Source organism: Balaenoptera acutorostrata, chromosome 12 (genome assembly GCF_949987535.1).
Source record: "Balaenoptera acutorostrata chromosome 12, mBalAcu1.1, whole genome shotgun sequence".
In the NCBI taxonomy this organism is placed as follows: domain Eukaryota; kingdom Metazoa; phylum Chordata; class Mammalia; order Artiodactyla; family Balaenopteridae; genus Balaenoptera; species Balaenoptera acutorostrata.
In genome coordinates this window covers 10,247,017-10,268,079 of record NC_080075.1, presented here as the reverse complement: position 1 = coordinate 10,268,079, position 21,063 = coordinate 10,247,017, and the positions used below count along the sequence as shown (strand labels likewise).

The 21,063-nt window shown below is 52.5% G+C and overlaps 2 protein-coding genes across 4 annotated transcripts; one reads left to right on the top strand and one right to left on the bottom strand.

Moving 5' to 3' along the window:
• Positions 1–987: 987 nt before the first annotated feature.
• On the bottom strand, positions 988–13,727 carry TMEM127 (transmembrane protein 127). 3 transcript variants are annotated; one of them, XM_057558692.1, is made up of 4 exons: positions 13,577–13,727; positions 12,837–13,211; positions 4,421–4,585; positions 988–3,410 (listed from the first exon to the last, which is right to left on the bottom strand). In XM_057558692.1, exons 2-4 carry the CDS (start codon positions 13,078–13,080, stop codon positions 3,103–3,105), a joined length of 717 nt encoding a protein of 238 aa, XP_057414675.1. In that variant the 5' UTR covers positions 13,081–13,211; positions 13,577–13,727; the 3' UTR covers positions 988–3,102. The 3 variants fall into 3 exon arrangements, with proteins under 3 accessions (XP_057414675.1, XP_007197411.2, XP_057414676.1); XM_007197349.3 differs by having other exon boundaries at positions 12,837–13,154; XM_057558693.1 differs by lacking the exon at positions 12,837–13,211.
• Positions 13,728–13,874: 147 nt separating this feature from the next.
• CIAO1 (cytosolic iron-sulfur assembly component 1) lies at positions 13,875–20,258 on the top strand. Its single transcript, XM_007197348.3, has 7 exons — positions 13,875–14,177; positions 14,757–14,905; positions 15,068–15,179; positions 15,288–15,376; positions 15,619–15,820; positions 16,605–16,692; positions 17,580–20,258. Exons 1-7 carry the CDS (start codon positions 14,039–14,041, stop codon positions 17,818–17,820), a joined length of 1,020 nt encoding a protein of 339 aa, XP_007197410.1. The 5' UTR covers positions 13,875–14,038; the 3' UTR covers positions 17,821–20,258.
• The last annotated feature ends 805 nt before the right edge of the window (positions 20,259–21,063 follow it).

Here is a 21,063-nt window from a genome sequence, read left to right as displayed (position 1 = left end):
GCCTCTTCTCTCACCACGTCCTTGCCGCCAGGTGTGCTTCTGCTTCTGCTTTCCCTCAGCAGGAATTCCCCCCACCCCACTTCCAAACACCCTCTTACACTAAGCTCGTCCAGGAAGCCTCTCGGAGTCCCTGAGGTAGGAACCAGCCTCCCCTCTGGGCGCAGCACTTTTCCCAGCTGTCCAGTAGACCACTTACTTCGCTCTACCTTTCCGTGGTCGAGTCCATCTCCCAGACTAAGAATATGAAATCTTTGGAGACAGGGCCCCTGAAGGTCATCACATTTCTCTCACGGTGCCTAATCGGTGCTTTGTACACAAGGCGCCTTTCGTAAGTTTCTGAAATGAAATGACATGAGAGAGCGAACCCATTCCCAGCTCCCGAGAAAGACACGTACTCTTCCTGGGAATAAAAAAAGAACGCCCAAGTGGGCTGCTCCTCCAAGGGAGCCCTGAGATCTTTCACTGTGATGCACACTGGGGCCCAGCGTGTCGGCTGAAGGGGTGAATGGACGAAGGGAACGTGGGTAACCGCTGGAGGCGTTGACGTTGGTCACGCTCCTGGAGCCGTTTGCACGCACACACCTCTCCCTGGAAGTCAGTGATCATTCCCCGTGGCTTCAAAAGGAAGTGCAGCTTCTTCTGCAAGTCCTGGCCCTGCAGAAGTCTATTTGTCTCCACACAAGGGCTGGAGTTCAGAAGCCACGCTCTCTCCCTGCAGCTCACGGGATGCAGAGGGAAGAGCTCAGGGCCTGAAGTCAAGGACCTGGGCGGAGGCATCTATGGCTCCCAGCCTCGGGACCTCGTGCGGAAGTTGTCAGGATTAGGAGGACCATTCAGGGGCAAGCGCCTTGCACGGAGCAGGCACACTCAAGTCCCTTCTAACTTCTTAAAAATTACGCCCACACTTGCTCAATTTCTCCTGCCTCTCTAAGAGGAAGGGAACGAACCAACTCAGGGAAGCTGCGACGGAAAAAGGACAGGGAGCCATTGGCATTTACATTCTTATTTGTGGTTTCTGGTTTTTTTGTTTTGTTTTGCTTTTAATTTTTTTTTTCTAGAAAAAAAAAGGAACACAACCAAGGGAATTTATATGACAAACTATCAGTGTCAGGAGGGCAGGGGAAAAGAGAAAGAACGCCCAGAGGCGTGGGTAGCTAATAAAAAGTGGGTTCCGAACCACGCGGAACGGTCCACAGGGTCATGTCTGGGTCCTCATGAGATGACCGGTCACTTTGGCATGCGTGTTCGGTGCCCGGTCTCCTGGTCCGCCTGATCGGACCCCCAGGGTCAGAGAGAGCTGGCTGCACCCTGGAAATTTGCCAAACTCAGACTCTACAGCAAGTCAAGACTTAATTTAGCTCCTTGGCTTTGTGCTCAGGTATCACACGGCAGTCTTTCTTGCCTAAGAGAAGAGTCTAGAAGAGTGTGAGAGTCACCATGGGACACACTTTGGCATCACAATGAACCCCACGTGGCCACTCACTCAGGCGCAGACATGGCCTTCACCACCGACACAGGCGTCTGTCCAGACATCCTCAGGCAGTCTGGCCAAAGAAGGACAAGGGACATGAGAGTCCCTGTCTAGCCACAGGTCAACAATGGTGTCCATTCTCCAGTCTTACTCTGTCTATCGCCTGTGAAGGACACGGGGATCCATCTGCTTTTCGGCTTAACACTGGACACTGATTCCAAAGAAGCTTGGCCATCTGGATCCACACCATAGGTCTCTCCGGTTTCTCCCACTTTACACCCCATATCTCAGGGCAGAAAATTCAGCCGATCCAGAGCCACGTGTGGCCAACAGAACAGCCTGAGTGATGGCCAGGCAAGAAAGAGCCGGTAGCACACTGTAAGACCAGAGTACATTCAAGAAGGGGAGAGGGGCACGCAGCAAGCTGCTGCCCCAGGTCACAGTCTAGGGGACACACTGAGCCTGAAGGGCACAGCCAGGGCCGCTCGCCTGACAGGGGGTTCCGACACCTCATGCAGCAGGGCCCCCCCGGCTGCAGTTCCTACGTGGAGAGCGGCGGGCTCCCTGCCCTGCTGCGGCCCCTGTTCCTGCACGGAGGCCAGGTTACGTCTCAGTGCCGCGGTCCTGAGGAGCACCACGCTGGCCAGCCAGCCAGGCCGATGTGGCTCTGGGTTCCACAGGAAGGCCGCAGGGAGCCATGGTCACTGGGAGGGGGGAGCAAAGGAGGAGGGCTGCATTCTGCCAGGAGGGATTCGGGGAGGAACTACCGGGGGCTGGAAGGGTCTGCGGGACCCAAACATTGTAGGGCCAGAAGGGACGGGATAAACAGCTGAAGGACGACGATGACAGTCTTGTCGCTAGTTTAAAAAGAGAGTATTGGTGTTGTTGCTCAGTTTTGTTTTTCCCTTTTAAAACCACTCACATTTTAAAAGGTGACACGGCTGGGGAGATTTGGCCCCCTTCACACTGATCCTTTCCGGGGGGCCTCAGGCTCACGCCGGGGCGCTGGCCACCAGGCAGGGGCGGGTCGGGGAGAGCACGTGCTCTGCTTCCCAGCAGCCACCCCTTCTCCCTGCAGAACCAGAACACACGTGACAGGCAGTCCAAAGACTAAAGTGCAGAGAATTCCACAGAGCGGGCAGCCCGGTACTGGGCACTCCCAGAAGCGGCAGGGGCAGGGCTCAGCCCAGAGCTACGCTGTGGGGCACACGTGGACAGCTATGAGGCGAGCCCGCAGGGCACGGTCCCCTTTCCCTTGGGCCCCGTGGACGCCTCTTCTAGCGGGGACCGTCCACTGTCAACAGCTCCCCAAGGAAAGTCTCAGTCTCAGAGATAGGGACCACGAAGGGGGAAAACGTGTATGACCATCCCTGGTTGGTAATGACGAGTGACCGTGGAACGAGAGGGGGGTGGAAAGAAGGGAAACAGTGCCATTATCTAAAACCAGTGAACCCCAGGTTTTGAGAGTGGGGATCCATGAACAACGCTAAAGGCAGAGTCTCTCCCGGGGAAGGTTGGTGAAGATGGTCAGGATCCTCCCGGTGAGGCCTACTGGGGAAAGGAGCACCTCTGGGTGTGGAGGGCGCTGCAGAGTGGGGAGGGCTGCCAAGGAGGAGGGCCCACGGCTGGCACTAGGGTGTGTAGGCCGGGGGCGGCTGGAACTGGTTGATGACCTCGTACTCCGCCGGGTAGGGCTCGTTCTCCTCCATCTCCGAGAGCAGCTCCAGCGCCTGCTCCTCTTCCTCCGTGGGGTAGTGGCGCAGGAGGTTGGCTGCTGTGGCCAGGATTGAGGCCCCGCCCGCGCCTGCCACCAGGTAGAAGCTAACAGCAAAGGTGACATAAACCTGGGAACCGTGGTACTTCTTATGTTGCTGCTGCTGGGCCAGGATGAGTTCGGAAGCCCAGTAAGAAAAACCGATGACGGTGGCACACTGCAGGACTGGGGGACAGAGGGACAGCAGAGAAAGGAGGTTAGCAGGCACCCTGCAGCCGGGATGCTTGAAGAATCAACTGCACTCTCTCTACCCAAACTCCATTTTCAGAGAACCTGCCTGGCCCCAGACACTGCAAGGGGGAGCTCTCGTGGCCGGGGCTGGGGACAGAGGCCTGACCTCACCCGGGCCAACTAGATTCTCTCTGTCTTAAGAATTTGGAATTGGGGACTTCCCTGGTGGTCCAGCAGTTAAGACTCTGCACTCCCAATGCAGGGGGCCCGGGTTCAATCCCTGGTCAGGGAACTAGATCCCGTGTGCCACAACTAAAGATCCTGCATGCCACAACTAAAGATCCCACATGCCGGAACTAAAGATCCCGCACGTGGCAGTGAAGATCCCACGTGCCACAACTAAGACCCGGCGCAGGCAAATAAATAAATATTTAAAAAAAAAAAGAATTTGGAATTGGGATACTAGGGCTGCTAGAAGTCATTGGGTGCTTCGAGAGGAAGAGACAAGGTCGTGCAGTTTGGGAGCTGGAGTCGCTGATACCCTAGGTCAAATCAACACACCAGCCCCATCAGAGGGAGGAGAGAAGCCTCGTATGAGCAGAGAAGCCTGGTCTGCAGGGAAGCAAGAAGGGGGAGGAGAGAGTCAGAGACCATGTATTCCAGGGAGACACAGTGAGACACCGTAGTTCCTCCCTTGCTCCTTCCAGGCCCCATGAGCCTGGCTGAGCTTCAAATTCTGTTCTTAGAGAGCCATGATGTAAATCCTAACAATATTCTCTCCCTACAGCTCAGCCGAGTGGGTTTGTGGTCCTGGCAGGCGTACATGCAAATGATGGAAGCAAGCTGCTCTCACACGCCAGTGCTCTGTGAAAGGCTAGAGCTGAAATGAGCATCGGGAACAGTGTCTGCTCCTGACACCCCTTCGCCCCCACCTGCAACTCCAGACAGGATGCCGCCCCTACCCTGTGGCAGTTCCTCCCCGACTGGGAGTAGCCCGAGCTTACCTGTGAGGATGTGGGCGAAGGCATAGCGACGGGTGATCTTCAGGGCTGGATGCTTGGGCCCAAAGACATCCAGAAGGAAGGCGGAGAGACTACACAGGATGCCCAGGAAGCAGAAGGCGGCGATGACCCGCAGGAGCAGGACCGTCTGGGGATTCATGCAGAAATCTGTAGGGGGAGAACCAACTCCTCAGGGTCCCAGGCAACACCCTGGGGCAGGAAGTCCCCACCTGGGAGGAATTCTCCCCTCCACCACAGGCCGGGCGAGCCAGGGGAGGACTGGAGGGAGGGCGTGGTCTCAGCTCCTGCTCCCAGTGGGACTGCAGAGGGGGTGGAGGAGCCTCCCTATTCGAAGACAGGACCCCTGGGTCACTGCTCCCGTGTGCCTCGAGTCCTTTCTCCCTTTCCAACAAGACTAGTCCAAGTGCAGGGCTCCACTTCAGTGTACGGCTGACCCTTGAACAGCATGGGCTTGAACTGCGAGGGCCCACTTACACGTGGACTTTTTTCTCAATAGTAAATACTACGGTACTACACGATCGGCGTTGGTTAAATCTGCGATGTGGAACCACGGATCCGGAGGGCCAACTCTAAATTACACAAATTATACACAGATTTTCAAGTGCTGTGAGAGTCAGCATCCCTAACCCCATTGTTGTTCAAGGGTTAACTGTACTTGCCATGCTCTCCTAACCATTTTTAAAGACCCTGACAATTAATCAGACATGTTAACTCATTCTGCTAAAGCATGCTTTGGACTGGCAGGAAAAGCCTATTGACTTCTGAGCTGAGAAGGCCAAAGGGACGAAGGCCAGAGGCCCATTCAAGTCCATTCTCTATCCAGTCACTCATTCACCACCTTTTTGTTCAAAAAGAAGCTGAAGCAGTTTAGAGAACCTTGTAATTACAAGAGAGGACTAAATAGATGGGGAAAGCTGGTAGACTGGACCTCCACATTTATTTTTGCTCCCTCCCCGAACCCTACTAAAACAAAAGAAAAAAAAGATTAAGACATAAACCTACACAAAGAGGAGAAGGGAAAAACAAAATTCCGGAAACTGGGAAGTAACGGGACTTAGAACTAGAACTGACTTGACAGAATAGATAAACTGAAGTATAAGCCGGAAATGGGAAAAGCTAAGAAGCAACTAGGTTTACACCACAGAAGCCTGAAAGGCTCAGAAACTGACAGCCCCAAATACCTTCTAAAATGAGGGCAAAGCCACAGGGGGGTGCTCGCTCTACCGAAATGAGGGAATGAACCAAGAAAAAGGAAGATACTAAAACAGGAGACCCAACATTCAAAGCGTAAAGAGCCCCCACGGTCATAGTGAAAGATACCAGGATGACAAGTACACACCAGACACATCAAGCAACCTACATTTCCCTCCAGGACTTTAATATCATTCTTTCCTTTTTTCTTTTTTTTTTTTTAAATTCCATCTAGACCATACTGTCAGTTCCCTTTGATATCTACACAAACTGCCATAGTTCTAGAAACACACAGACAGAATAAAGGCTGGTCCAAAAAGATACCATTTTAAGCTGTGATAAAAAGTAGGAAATGGGCCTTAACTTCCTCTATTCAGCCACTGGCAAGTTCTTCTTTTATTTAGGCCATGGGTCACCAAGTGATTTGGGAAAATTTGAAAAGGGCTGGCAAGACTCACACTGTAGGCTCCTTTCCCGAGCTTTTTTTTTTTTTGGAGGTGGGGGAACCACAAGCATTATTGGCTGAAAGTTCTCCTCAGGAGCCTGGCCTGCTGGGCTTTCCTGAGTTTTGATCTCAGGCTGAGAGGCTGTTGGACAGTGGTTATCACTCCCTCGTGCACAGGAGAATCACCGGGGTGCTGGTTGAGAGCATGTTCCCAAGCTCCAGAGAGTCTCAGCTCTTGGTCTGGAGCAGGGCCTAGGAATCTGGATTTTTATCAGCAGCGCAGGGGGCCTGAGCCTTACACCCCAAGAAACACTGATCCTGGACCTAGAGGGAGGTGAACTGATGAAGAAGAGTCCAAAAACCTGGGGAGGGCACCTGAGATCAACAAAGCAGACTCAAACCAACCGACATTGATCGGCATCATGGGGTCCTGGATAGAGGGCACAGCCTCCCACGCGGAAAAACCAGACCAGATATGCAGAGGCCCTGGGCCTTTGTGACAGCACGCACTCCCTGCCTCCTCAGGCTCAGAATTCACCAGGCAGATGTTGCCTGAGCCCACACATGATTCATACGCCTTGATCTGGCTTCAGAGCTACCTGTCACTCTCTTGTCAGCTAACCATCTGTTTTGGGGCCCAATCATTCAGCCTGAGTGATCGCCTGCTGCTAGGAGGCTTGCCTGTGCGTTAGCTCTGCCAGCAACCAGGTCCAGCCTTCATTTAATCCGGCCCTGCGGGCCTGAAGGGGTCTAGAAACCCACAGGGCCTCTCTGAAACCAAAGCTCCTGGAGACGGGGGCTGTTTCCTGGCTGCATTCTGAATATTGCTAAAAGCTCTCTGAGACAGTTCTTCTGGGGTCCACGTGGCGCGAGGCAGGGATGGGGCAGGACGAAAGTGTTCTAGTGCTTCCAAGAATAACCTGCGAGTGGCAGGGTATAGGGGCTTACATCACACTCCGCTCTGCAGCAGGCCGTGTTCAGATTCCTCCAGCATTACTCAACGTGACCTGGCCCTCTGAGTGATGCTTTAATTGTGGTACTTAAAGTCAATTCAGTGTTGCTTTTTTTTTAATTAATTAATTTATTCATTTATTTAATTTTTGGCTGCGTTGGGTCTTCGCTGCTGCACGCGGGTTTTCTCTAGTTGCTGAGAGTGGGGGCTACTCTTTGTTGCAGTGTGCGGGCTTCTCACTGTGGTGGCTTCTCTTGTTGCGGAGCACAGGCTCTAGGTGCGCGGGCCTCAGTAGTTGTGGCACATGGGCTTCAGTAGTTGTGGCTCGCGGGCTCTAGATAGCAGGCTCAGTAGTTGTGGCGCACGGGCTTAGTTGCTCCACGGCATGTGGGATCTTCCCGGACCAGGGCTCGAACCCGTGCCCCCTGCGTTGGCAGGCGGATTCTTAACCACTGCGCCACCAGGGAAGCCCTCAACTCAGTTTTAATTTAGCAACTAGTTTTAACTGAAAAATGTAACACACAGGGCTTCAAAGATACTTTCTTTGGCTGCATAAGTGAGTATAGGATGTTCATTTGATCATCATCCTTTAAAACGTACATCCACTGGATACACTTCTATGTGTCTCATGTTTCAGAATACACTTATCTTAGTAATAAGGAAGACTTGCACAGATGTTCAGCTGCCCCTCCCAAGAGACAAACATTGTTGGCACTTTCTTGTGTGCCCCTCCAGGTATTCCTGCCTGTGCACGCAGGTGGGGCAAACGTTATCTTAGTTAAGCCTCACTCCACTCTGGGGGATTCATCACATGGTTCAGATGAGGAATTGGAGGCTCCAGGAGGCTAAGTGACTTCCTGCAGGTCACTCGGCACAGAGCTAGACTCCAAATCCGGGTCAGGCTCCCTTGCATCATGATGCTCCCAATCACCAAGCACCAGTTAGCCGTTTTCATTCTTCCCCGATGGAGCTAATCAATCAAATCCTAAAGAGCTGTATTTGAATGAAAGGTCAAAAGTGGCTATGAATGCTGGCAGAGCCATCGTCAGTGCCAGCAGCTGCTGAGCTCACTAAGGGAACAGCTGGAAGCATGAAATCTCTTCTAGGCAGAAAAGGTTCGGGTCGTTAAGCAATGAAAGGAGCTCATACTGGGAATTATTGGACAAAACCTGCTGGGTGTGGTCTAAGCTTCTGCAGTCATCAGAGTCTGGCTCTTAAAAGCAGAAGTCACTGGACTTGGCACCCAATCCTAGCCCTCCCACAGATTATATGTCACCTTGAGCAAGTCACTGAAGGCCCTTGGCCTCTGCGCTCACCCTGTCAAAGGGAAGCAATAACACCTGCCCCACCTGCACAGGGGTGCGTGGGGAGAGCCAAATCACAAAGTGCCGGGGATGAGCCGCCCTGCTCCCTCTGCACTGGGCGGGCATAGCAGTGTCCCTTCTCTGGCGTGCCTTTCCTCCTTACACCGAGACTGCCCCGTCCACACACGCCAGCCGGTGTGGGCCAAAGGAGGAGCCCGCTAATGCCAGACTGAGGACCTGCGCCACCAGGGTGATGATGCAGTACAGAGAAGGGGCTTTGGACCCACAATTCAGACAGGTTTTGTTTCTACGTGACGCCTTCTGCCTTTCTCTACTCCAAAGCTCTGAGCAAACCTTCAGGCTCAGCAGGGAAGCCAAGTGGGGACTTTCCTTGGAGTGATGCTAATAGATACCCCAGGAGCCTGTCCTACACCCCACAGCGGTCTCAGAGCACACAGGGAAGACAGGCAGCGTTATCCCTGACACGCTTAGAACCCAGCTCAGACTCTCCTGGGGTCGGGATCTCAATGTCCCTTTCTTTCCTCCCTGTCAGACATCAGTATGGCAGGGAGGGCAATGAATATCTGCTCCATTGAGAGGGCTGCCAAAGAGAAGCAAAATCCTCAAATGTTACGTGTGTGTTATTTTATTTGTGGAGAGAAACGGCACATGGGGCAGGGTCCTAATTTTAAACTCAAACCAGTGGTGCAGGGAATTCCCTGGTGGTCCAGTGGTTAGGACTCCGTGCTGCACTGCTGGGGGCCCAGGTGTGATCCCTGGTCGGGGAACTAGGATCCCACAAGCCGTGTGGCACAGTCAAACAAATAAACAAACAAACAAAAATTGTTTAAAAAAAACGAAACAGTGGTGCATCCACCACACTCCAGTAAGACAGAATGCATCCTACCCTCCAGTTGTGCTGTGGCCTGTTTATTTTGGTAACTATTGCTTGACTGTCCCCTCCAGTCACTGGGGAAGAAGGCAGCTGCTGTGTAATAGGATCCCAAGGAACTGACTTTGCCCAAGGTCATTGGTAAGTCACTGGGCTGGATTTGTTTTGAAGGCCCTGGCTCTTCCTGTCTACCTGCCCATGGCTCTCACCCCTCCTGACCCAAAGAGGCTGCAGGCAGGACGCTTAAAGTGGCTTCTGGCCAGTTCCCTTCTGTCCCGTCTCCTATTTCCCCCCTCACTGGAGTCCCTGAGTCAGAGGCACGTCTCCGGGGGCCCCAGTCCTTCCAGCACCCACCTGCGCAGCCACTCCCCAGTGTGACTTTTTTCCAACCAAGGCTTCTGACACAAGACTCCAAGAGGGCCCTCCAATGCCTGGCTGGGTCATCCCACAGATACCAATGGTCCTAGCGCAGCTGCCTCTGAGTACAGGCCCCACAGGATCGGGAAATGCCAGCTGCATCGGTCACCACCCCTCAGACACTCCGGCCCTTCCTGGAAGGCCCTTGATCTTCCCGTGGCTTGCTGTCAACCATGATTCCCCTGACTTCACATCCTAAACTCCCTCATTCTCCAGAGATGCTTCCTGAGGCTGTGGTCCCTGCTGCCCTTTGCTGGGCACGCTTGAGAGGCAGAGAGGGACTGGGGCTCAGAAGGAGTGATTCTCTGGGCTCCCCTGCTGGGGGCCACCATCGGTCTGGGCACATCTCTGCCCGCCCCCCCACCCCCCCGGGCCCAGACTGAAGAAGAGCTTTGTGAGGACCAGGGGAGCGGCAGAATTCTGGTCGGATCTTTTAAGCCGATGGCATTTGTTAAAGCCTTCAGGGCTCTGGGAATGACAGCGGGAGGATGAGTGGCTTTGCCTCAGCTCACCAACGTAAGGTGATGAGGAATAAAAAGGCGCAGCTTTGTCTAGGCTTGTGATAAAAACTCAACTAGAATGGGGAAATGAGGCCTGGGACAGCTCCGATGGAAGGAGAAAGAAGCCCAGTGTGCGCTACGGTACAGTGGTGAGAGTGGAGTCCACGCCACTCAGAACAGCTGTGTGTCCCTGAGCAAGTGACCTGACCTCCCTGAGCCTGAGACACGTGTGTGTGTCTGTGTGTGTGTGTGTGTGTGTGTGTGTGTGTGTGTGTTGGAGCGGGGGGTGGGGTGATGACAGTCCCTACCAAATAAAGATGTTGTTTAGGGGACACTACAGTCAGGCGTGAAGTGGGTTTAGCACAATGCCTGGCACTCAGGCAGGGGGCCAAGAAATGGGAAGACACCGTCCCAAAGCCTGCTGGCCCTGGCCGCTCCCTGTCGCCTGCAGAGACCTGGCAGAGTCTGTTCTCCCTCTGGAAGCATCTACAGGCACCGGATCTGTACCCCACAGCTCTGCTCCCTCCTGAGATGGGGACTATCCCAGGCTTCCATGCTAGGATATCTGCCAGGCCCTGAGGCTCAGCACAATCCCACAGAATAGCGTACATCTGAAGGCCCACTGGGCACCAAAAAACCAACTGTACAAAGAAGAAGAAGAAGAGAAACAGAGACCCTTGGATTCCTTGCCTTCTTCTGTGGTAGCTCATGAGGTACCACTGTCAACTCCTTTATTAATGGACACCAAGTGTTCCGAGCTTGTAATGGCCAAGAAGATGGCCAAGGAAAACCAGGCCGAAACTATTCATGGGTTAAGATCCCTAAACACACGAACAGGCATAATGTAAAGATGAAGGCGACGTGCTTTATAAAAGACAAAACCTGGCTTGGATAATTTCTCAGAAAAGGTAAATATATGTGTAAACAAAGGAGAACTGCACCAAGAATTTATTCTTATTTTTGACATGGCTTTAACAAGGATGCACTCCAGAGTGGACTGAACAATCATGAGATCATCCCTTATGACGGCTGAAGTAAAGCAAAGGTTACAAAACATAGAGACAGCGTCACTTTAAACTGGAGTCAACGGTGAGGTACACTCAGCTATGCCACTCCCAGCTGTGTGGCCCTGGAGAGATCACTTCACCTCTCTGAGACACCAGTTTCCTGGACCTTTGGAATGAGGACATGGAATCAGATGGTCCCTCCCCTCATGGCATGAATTTTACGAGCCTCCCTAGGAATGATCTGAAATGGAGAAGCATCATGAACTCTCTCCCAGTTTGGAAATGACACCAAGCCCTTGAAACACTGACCACGAGGGGATCAACTGCCAAGGTCTGGGTGAAGCGGTGGAAAGGTGGCAGCTGTTCCTCAAAAAAGGCAAGTGCAGGGGAACGCGCTAAAGGAAAAACCATCCAGACTCAACTCAAGCTTGATGGGCTTTCTGCCATCAGCTACACGCCACAGAAAAAGCTGCATGTCACACGGCCTCCATGGTGTGGATAACTTTGCTCGTAATGAGCCAATGCAGAGAAAGCTATCATCAAGGTGAAATCTAGAAACAAACCAGAAGCCCCCAACCTGTTCTCTACAAAATCATCCTAAAGCTTCAAAGACTCAAGAGAAATGCAAAACAGCAAGAGAACTCTCAGAGGAAGACAAGATTAGGCCACAAGGATACGACTTTTCAGCCGCAACCTGCAGAAGTGGTATATATGATCCAAGTTCTCCAAAGGAAAACTTGACCTTTTCACCAAATCCCAGTGCCTGAATCCGTAAAAAGGCAACGTGAAGATATCTAACAGGACGGGCTTCTGATACATGGGGCAGTAAACATCTGGAATGAATTACAGCCAGGGAGTAGCACAGGGAGAAAACGTTCAAGAATGGTTCAAAAGGCTTTGGGGGTAATGAACTCCGCTGTTACTAAGGGCTGTTTGGAATCCACTGACCATTTTCCCTGTAAAAGCCAGGCAGTGCCATCCTGCCCCCCACACCACACAGCCTTTACCTTCATTACTACAGACAGGGTGGGCAGGATGAGCTACAGGCCTCCCCTGGGTCCAGTAAGGACCATGGTCCCTTTCCCCTTTCCTCTGCCTCCCTGGCTGAAAAGCAGGATGACGAACAAAGCAAATTTACCTCATTCGGGCACACTTGTGAGGGTTCCAAGAGCCAAATTCCTATTGTTTTACTGAGGGTGGCAATGGAACTGACTTCTGGTTATTGAAAATACCATAGACTCCCTTTGTCTCTAACAACAATCAAATTACTGTACAACTCAAAAACATCTTTTAAAATCTAGCCATATTTCAAAGTTCCTATTTCTCCATCAATCAGGCTGTCCCAAAGAAACCTTCCTGTATCCCACAGGCTCCTCAGAAGGAGACAGCTAATTGTGATGCCTAGCACCCTTATCTTCTCTCCATATACGGCGCCCTTCGCCCGGCAGAAGCCTAAAATAGCAGTCCAGATTAGCATGGCGTTGAGGAGTGGGTGCTTGGCTGAATAACATCAGAATTAATGAGGGGCTGGACCCCAAACAGAGCCACCTGGTGGGCATGAACACCAGGCAGGAATGGGGCTGTTTCCTTCAACCAAGTGCCTGCCCCAGGCTATCTCAGCTCCAGCCGGCACCCTACCGAGGAGGCCCTGTCATCCAGAAAGAAGAGGGCCGGCGCGCAGCGCCCTCACCTTTCAGCAGGTCCGGGTGCACGGAGCCCAGCACGTCGGAGACCCCCAGCTCCTGGCGGGAACAGGTGCCACCGTGGATGTGCAGCCAGGCAGGCTCGGCGAGGGCAGTGCACAGCGCGGTGATGGACAGGGCACCCGGCAGGGCCGAGGCCAGGCTACGCTCCGGCTGCTTGGGCAGAGCGCTGCCTCCCGGGTTCCTCCGCCGGCGCCCGCCAGGCAGCCCTGCGCCTCCGGGGGCGTACATGCCCGGGGCCGCCCGCCGTCGCTCCGCGGTCGCTGCTGGCCGCCGCCGACCTCCGCCGAGCGCACAGAGCCTGCCTGTCCGGGGGGAGGAGAGCAACGCACTGGGTTCGCAGAGGTGAGGCTGGCGCAAGGCTGTCAGGGCCGACACCGGAGGATGGGGGTGGGACCGAGGGCAGAGCAGAGACAGGAGAGCTGCAGAGGTTCGGGGGGCGGGGACGGGGTCCCTGGAGTGGGGCTGCGGAGGTGCAGGATGATGACCCGGAGAGGGCTGGGGGCCCTCTGGATCTTGGCAGAGCAGAGTGGGGAGGGGGGCTGGGGCGGAGTTATCTGTTACTGGTGGAAAAGAGACCCGGCCTAGGAGTCTTGGCCAGAGGGTGCCGAGGGGCGGAGGACCAGGCTGGGCCGCAGGGATCGGGGACCCAGGATCTGGGAACAGCGCTCTGGGGTGCGACCTGTGCCCAGAGAGGACCCACCCCTCACCGACTCCTGATCCTCACCGGTCAGCAGGCCTCAGTGCCGGGATGGCGTCGTTCCGTCCCGTCACGGGCTCCTCAGCTGCCCGGGTCCGAGTGACCCCAGGCCCCAAACCCGCAACGCCCGAACCAACCCGGGCCCGATCCACTTCCGGCTTCCTCCACCTCTGCCCCCGCCTCCTCCGGCTCCCCGCCCCGTCCCCGCGCGCGACACAGCCCGGGCGCGCCGCCGGCTCCCTGCGCAAGGCCTCACGGGACTTGTAGTTTCAGGCAGTCCCGCGATGCTTTCCGATGGGGGTGGGGGGCTGTGGGGGAGGGGGTGTGAAAGGCCGACTACAACTCCCAGAGGGCAGCACGGCAGAAGCCGCGGGTGCTTTAGTTCCTAGGAGGACCCCGGCCCTCAGGAGGAAGAGGATTTGCCTGGTGGGAGCCACAGTCGGCGCGGCTGGCTCTGCTCACCTCTGCCTCCTCCTGAGCCGGGCAGCCATGAAGGACTCGCTGGTGCTGCTTGGCCGTATCCTGGCGCACCCGGACTCCCGCTGCTGGTTCCTGGCCTGGAACCCCGCGGGAACCCTGCTGGCCTCGTGCGGGGGCGACCGGAGTGTCCGCATTTGGGGCAGGGAGGGTAAGGCCCGGCTGCGCGACCCCTGCCGCCGAGGGGCCTACGTGCGCTTGGTGGGGGTGCCAGGCTCGGGGAGTGCGCAGCCTGCGGGGCAGGCATACCCTGGACGGGGCTCGCAGGCCAAGGGAGAGGAGGGGGGGGCCTCCTTAGCCACTCTGAGGAAGGTTTTTCTGGCAAAGGAGTCGGCAAATACTAGAAGCTAAAATGTCAATAGGCTGAAACTGTTGAGGGGATTGTGATAGTTGCTGAGGTAGGAAAATGAGGAGAGAAGACGGAAAGTAGCCTGCAGAGTAATTTGCTATAGATGATGAAGTTTAAATTTTATCCCAAGGGCGTTTGGGTGCTATTGACAGTTTTAAATTGGGAGGGTGACTCCTTAGATTTGTCTTAGAAGGATGTCTCCAGAGGAAGTGGAGTCAGTTAACATGCTGACTTTCTGAAAGCATGTTGTTAAATACACCCACTGAGCTTTGCCCCCCAGCTCGGCTCCAGTACCGGTCCCCATTACCCAATGGCATTGATAGTGCTTCAGCCCCTTCTCGTGCACCCAGTTCCAGAGCCTGGCCTGTCCTCTGCTTTTAGGTGGCAGCTGGATCTGCAAATCTGTCCTTTGTGAAGGCCACCAGCGCACCGTGCGGAAGGTGGCCTGGTCTCCCTGTGGGAATTACCTGGCCTCTGCCAGCTTTGATGCTACCACTTGCATTTGGAAGAAGAAGGATGATGACTTTGAGGTAACCGGGCTGGATGGGACCAGGATTGTTGCCTGTTCCCCGCCCCCCGGCCAGGGCTGGTTGAGGAACATGAGCCAGCCTGGGCCAGTGGGGCTGTGCCCATGAGAAGGACCGCAGGGGTCTTAGCTGCCGCTGACTCTTATCCCTCTTCCCGGTTCACAGTGTGTAACCACTCTGGAGGGCCATGAAAATGAGGTCAAGTCAGTAGCCTGGGCCCCATCTGGCAACCTCCTTGCCACCTGCAGCCGAGATAAGAGTGTGTGGGTCTGGGAAGGTGAGTCCAGGTCCCTCCAGATGCAGTTGGGAACCTGCCACCAGATCTCCCCCTGTGTCCCTGACAGGGTCGGCCAGCTCAAGGGCTCCTTTCTTTTCTCTTGCACAGTTGATGAAGAAGACGAGTATGAATGTGTCAGTGTCCTCAACTCTCACACACAGGATGTCAAGCATGTGGTTTGGCACCCGAGCCAGGAGGTAAGAGTCAGATATCTTGGTGGGAAGGAATTCTGATGTGGAGGGTTGTATCCAGCCTTCTTCTGCTCTTCGGCCTCAACCTGGCTGTTCCAGGGATCTCTGTCTGTGACCCAGAGACATCAATGCCTTTATAAAAGCAGATCCCTGGGACTCTCCTGTCCTGGGAGGGAGAAGTGTTGGAACCATGGACACTTCTTGGGCCCTACAGACACGTGCTGTGTTTTCCCTGGCCTCTCCCACAGCTGTTAGCCTCTGCCAGCTATGACGACACAGTGAAGCTCTACCGGGAGGAAGAGGATGACTGGGTATGCTGTGCCACCCTTGAAGGCCACGAATCCACCGTGTGGAGCTTGGCCTTTGACCCCAGTGGCCAGCGCCTGGCCTCTTGCAGTGATGACCGTACCGTTCGCATCTGGCACCAGTATCTACCAGGCAATGAGCAAGGTGAGGGCCCAGCCCGGGAGCTAAGGAAGACCCATCTCTCACGAGGCTTAGTCTGCTGAGGGGCTGAGACACATAGATGGGTCACAGGAAACTGGGGTAGAAAGGCAGGTGTGCCACCAGAGGGCTCCAGGTAGAGTGCCGAAAGAGTCAGGGGAGCCTCTGAGGAAGGGGGGCCGTTTCATCGGGACTTGAAAGAGTGTGTAGGATTTTAACACGAGAAGAGAATTCTAGGTGCAAACAGCACGAGCAAAGGCATTGAAGGTAAAGACAGCCTAGACTTACGCCAGGAACAGTGATTCGTGTCGCTGGAGCATAAGCATAAAGGGTTTGGAGAGAAATGAGGTGGGTTGGGCTGGCTGGTGGGCGGCCTTAAAAGGCAGGCTAACGGGTCAGACGTAGTCCGCAGCAAAAGGGTTTTTTTGTTTTTGGGGGTTTTTTTGCTTGCTTAGCAACACTTTTTTTTTTTTTTAACATTATTGGAGTATAATTGCTTTACAATGGTATGTTAGTTTCTGCTTTATAACAAAGTGAATCAGTTATAAGCAAAAGGGTTTTGAGGAACAGGACATATCCTTCTCAGAATTCTGCTGTAAAAATGCCAGTCTGGCTGCAGTATGTAAGGCAGATCAGTGAGGGTGGAGACAGAGCAATGAAGATGAGGCCTCATGACTGAGGGTGGGGTGGGGCGGAGCAAATTAGGGTCTCCTCTGGGGCGGGTTAGATAATCCCCTGAGATGCCCAGGACACAGACATGCCTGAGGCTCAAGAGAAGTCTGTCATGCAGGGGTGGCGTGCAGCGGCTCTGACCCTAGCTGGAAATGTATCTGCACCTTGTCAGGCTTCCACTCCAGGACCATTTACGATGTCGCTTGGTAAGACCTCCCCACCACCTCCACCCTGCCACCCCAACCATTGGAGAGATTTTGGAGAAGTCTAAAGCCTTGCTGCTCCCTTTCACCTTTGGGAATACATGGGGATAGAGAGTAGCCACCCTCAAGTCTTCAGATCAGACTGTCTCCATGCTGGCTCAGAGCTGGCTGGTGTGGGGTACACAGGAGCAGGGGACAGGCTTAGACCCAGGCCTGCACCTGTGTTAAGATTCCAGGCTATGAAGGCAGCTCCAGCCTTTGGGGGTCACACAGCATCATACCATCCAGAAATATTTATTCTTGAAACTGGATTCATGGCTGGAGAATCCAGCCATGAATCCACAGGGCTGTTTCTACCCTTATGGAGTCTAGAAAAACGACACCATTCATATAGGAGATTCGATCTGAGGGCAGTTCTGGCCCTGAGAATCTATCCCTAGGAAATAATCCTAAATAGTGGAAAAACCTGATGTGCATCTAAGTTTTATTTATATTAGCAAACATTTGGGAATAGCAAATATGGACTCAAGTAGAAGTATGATAGAATTCAGTGGCCTATTATGTCACTTTAAAAAAATGGTCAAAGAATATTTTATTACAGGGAAACTGCTTATTCCAAGTGAGAAAAGTGCAATTCAGAGTTATATGCAGTTTTTTAGGTTAATTGTATTGGAGGAAAACCTAGGTGGCAGCACTTGAAGCGTGGGGCGATGTTTGTGACTACATATTTGTTAGGGAGGCTCTTCGATAAAGACACTTACAGCCGAGGCCTGAAGTTCGGGACGGGAGCAGGCCGGGGGGGACTAGAGAACCAATCCCTCCTACCTGATTTGCCAGGTTGGCGGGGGAGGAGCCACCTGCATACTCACTGACGCACACGTTTGTCCCAGGTGTCAGCTGACAGGGGCCCTGGCTACCGCCTGTGGGGATGATGCCATCCGAGTGTTTGAGGAGGATCCCGGCTCAGATCTGCAGCAGCCCACCTTCTCCGTGACGGCCCACGTGCCTCAGGCCCATTCCCAGGATGTCAACTGTGTGGCCTGGAATCCCAAGGAGCGGGGGCTCCTGGCCTCCTGCAGTGATGATGGAGAGTTGGCCTTCTGGAAATATCAGCCATCTGAAGGCCTCTGAGCCACCTCGACTTTGGACAGAATCATGGTTCCCCAGAAAATGTCATAAGACTTTCCCAGGCCCTGAGAGGACCCCGAGGAGCATCCCTGACCTTCCTTTAACTTGGCCCTCCTCCATGCAGACTTGGGTAGAAGTGCAGGCCACAGAACCACTCACTCTTTTCCCTCCTTTGACACAGAGTCCTTGGTAAACAGCTACAGAACATCAGTGTATTGTACTTAAGCCAGATTTTGCTTGCTTTAGGGCACAGTGTTAAATTTGGGGGTGGTGCTGAGTATACTATTTATAATCATCATATCTATATGTAGGAGGGATATATCTCAGCCCTTTGTGAAACTATAAGCTTTATAGAAATAATCCATCTGAGTCCCAAGTCCTGTTTTATATTATAAGGACATTCACAATCTAAAAGAATTCCATGGTGAGCCCTTTTCTGAAGTAGGTCCTGCCTTCTCGATTTCTGGGCAAACCCTTGCATTTAAGACATTCAGTCAATACTGAAGGAAATTTTTTTTTTTTTTTTTTTTTTTTTGGCTGTGTTGGGTCTTCGTTGCTGCGGGTGGGCTTTCTGTAGTTGTGGCGAGCGGGGGGCTACTCTGTTGCAGTGAGCAGATTTCTCATTGCAGTGGCTTCTCTTGTTGGGGAGCACAGGCTCTAGGCGCGCGGGCTTCAATACGCAGGCTCAGTAGTTGTGGCACACGGGCTTAGTTGCTCCGCAGCACGTGGGATCTTCCCGGACCAGAGCTCGAACCCGTATCCCCTGCATTGGCAGGCGGATTCTTAATCACTGTGCTACCAGGGAAGGCCTGAAGGAAATTTTTTGATATAGGTTTGTTTAGAGTGAGAAACACCTCTTTCTTTCCCTTCAAAACCCTTAACGTACCTTCTGTGCTATGTGCTGTGATGACAGCCAGGAAGTGCTGAGAAATGGGGAGGACATGACCCCTAGAAGCGAGAGTTATTTGTGGCCACAGGTCATGCATTCTCAGTGGGGATGAAAATTGGGTCTTGGGTGAGGGGCAAAAAAAAAGAGACAGTAATTTGTGGCCCTCAAAAGGACCACAGTACGTAAATATGCAGTGGTCTGTCATATTCGATTTTCATAGTGGGGGTGAGTAGTAAAAAGATGCCGATTAAGGCACCTTAAGGCAATGATGATGAAAAAATGGTAGAGAAACACTGGCACAGGTAGTCAGTGCTTTAGTCTCACGTTATCCTCTGACAGGCACTTCCAAGTGGGTTTTGACTTGAGGCCTGTCTTCAAGCCCACAGCCTTCACTTGATTTTTTACACCACAGAAATCATGACCTTAGATTTTGAAAAGACAGCTGGGGCAGTACCTAGAGCAGTGGTTCTCAAGATGTGGTCTGCCGGTCACTGGAAATCCCTAGATTTTTTCAGCAATTGGCACCTGGGCAGGAAGCAAGGCAATGGCACCAATACTACAGTCGTATCTCCATGCCTTGCTCTCACAGTGAAAAAACTGCCAACTTCCCTAAGAAATGTCCTCAGTAGAACTAACAGAGATAAACTGTATTAAATCTCGACGCTTGAGCATACAGCTCATGTTCTGCGAGACACGAGCACTCCTGCTGCGCACTGAGGCGTGGCTGTCTTGAGGAAAAGCAGTTGTGCAGGTGTAAGCTGAATCAGCCGTGTTGTTCATGGCATAACCATTTCTACTTGAAAGAACGAGCAAATTATGGTATTTAGACTTGGCTATTTGGGAGACATTTTCTAGAAAATGAACGGAATGAGCCTTCCACTTCAAGGGAAACTGATAGTGTTGCCCATGGTAACAAAAACTTTCAAGCAAAAATCAGAATCTTTGAAAACTTGTATTGCCACCATGAGCTTGACATGTTCTCAGTGCTTAGACTTTTCTGAGGGGACTGGTGGTGATATGAACAAACGTGATCTGTGTGATGAAATGTATTGACATTTGGAAGATTTGCATAATTCAGTGAATGAGCATTTTCCAAATGCCTAATGCATGATGTTACAAAATCACTCACGGGTAAGACTCATTAAAAGTGTAAGACAGGCCAGTGGGTTTTAATGTAAGAGTATAAAAAGCTCATTGATAAGGTTTCAGATCCACATTGCCTTTAAGAAACTACCACCTGTGGAGTGGTGACGTAGCATCACATAGCCTCAATTACCTGAGAAGCCTATTTAAAAACACCTTTTTCCAACTTCATATCTGTGTGAAGTCAGCTTTACGTCAGCACAACACACAACAGGTTGTGGAAGTGGCTATGAGAATCCAACTGTCTTCTGTTAAGCCAGACATGAACGCGATCTGCAAAAATGTAAAATGCCACTCTTCTCCCTGGATTTGTTTTGGAAGTTGTTTTTCATAAAAAGTTAACATAAGTTACTGTTGTTTTAAAATGCATTTACTATAGTAAATAAACATCAATGGCTATAACCCAGATAATAAAGGCTGTTTGGGGCTCTTAAGTTTTTGTAGTGTAAAGGGGTCCTAAGACTAAATTTGAAAACTGCCAACCTAGGGAAATTACCCTTCAGAATCATTTTTCAATTTTATGCATATTTATTCCTACAAAAACCAGAAGACAAGAATTTGAGAAAAAAATTTGTAGATCTGGATCTTAAAATCGGTTTAAGCACCCAGTTGGTGCTGCCTCATTATGGGAAGGGACACTGCTGATCTTGAGAAAGCTCTAACCTGTTGATCTCTCCAGCAAAGTTCAGTTAGTTCCTGCAGTAGGGCAGATACAGAGGAAGGGACCAAGGGCACAAGCCTGACTGAAGAGAAGCTACCAACACTGTCCCCTCTGCGCTGACTGAAATGGTGCAGATGGCAGCCCAACGGAAGGGCAACCTCATCCTCTAGAAGTGCTCGCTGTGAGCAAGTTCACTGGCTAAAAAAAAATAATCCTTAGGTTGGAGAAAGGAAACTTTTTTTTTTTTTTGGCTGCATTGGGTCTTCGTTGCTGCACGCAGGCTTTCTCTAGTTGCAGCGACTGGGGGCTACTCTCCGTTGTGGTGCGTGGGCTTCTCATCGCGGTGGCTTCTCTCATTGCGGAGCACAGGCTCTAGGTGCATGGGCTTCCGTAGTTGTGGCACACGGGCTTAGTTGCTCTGCGGCATGTGGTATATTACCGGACCAGGGCTCGAACCCGTGTCCCCTGCACCGGCAGGCGGATTCTTAACCACTGCACCACCAGGGAAGTCCGAGAAAGGAAACTTTTAATCTGGAATCACTGCAAAGACAAA

Excerpts from the sequence above, each read along its gene's own strand:
- CIAO1 (XM_007197348.3), top strand. The coding sequence starts at position 14,039 with ATGAAGGACTCGCTGGTGCTGCTTGGCCGTATCCTGGCGCACCCGGAC. Across the intron at positions 14,906-15,067 it reads AGAAGGATGATGACTTTGAG|TGTGTAACCACTCTGGAGGG; the intron begins GTAACCGGGCTG and ends CCCGGTTCACAG. Across the intron at positions 16,693-17,579 it reads ACCATTTACGATGTCGCTTG|GTGTCAGCTGACAGGGGCCC; the intron begins GTAAGACCTCCC and ends CGTTTGTCCCAG.
- TMEM127 (XM_057558692.1), bottom strand. The coding sequence starts at position 13,080 with ATGTACGCCCCCGGAGGCGCAGGGCTGCCTGGCGGGCGCCGGCGGAGG. Across the intron at positions 4,586-12,836 it reads GCACCCGGACCTGCTGAAAG|ATTTCTGCATGAATCCCCAG; the intron begins GTGAGGGCGCTG and ends CTCCCCCTACAG. Across the intron at positions 3,411-4,420 it reads CTTCGCCCACATCCTCACAG|TCCTGCAGTGTGCCACCGTC; the intron begins GTAAGCTCGGGC and ends TCTGTCCCCCAG.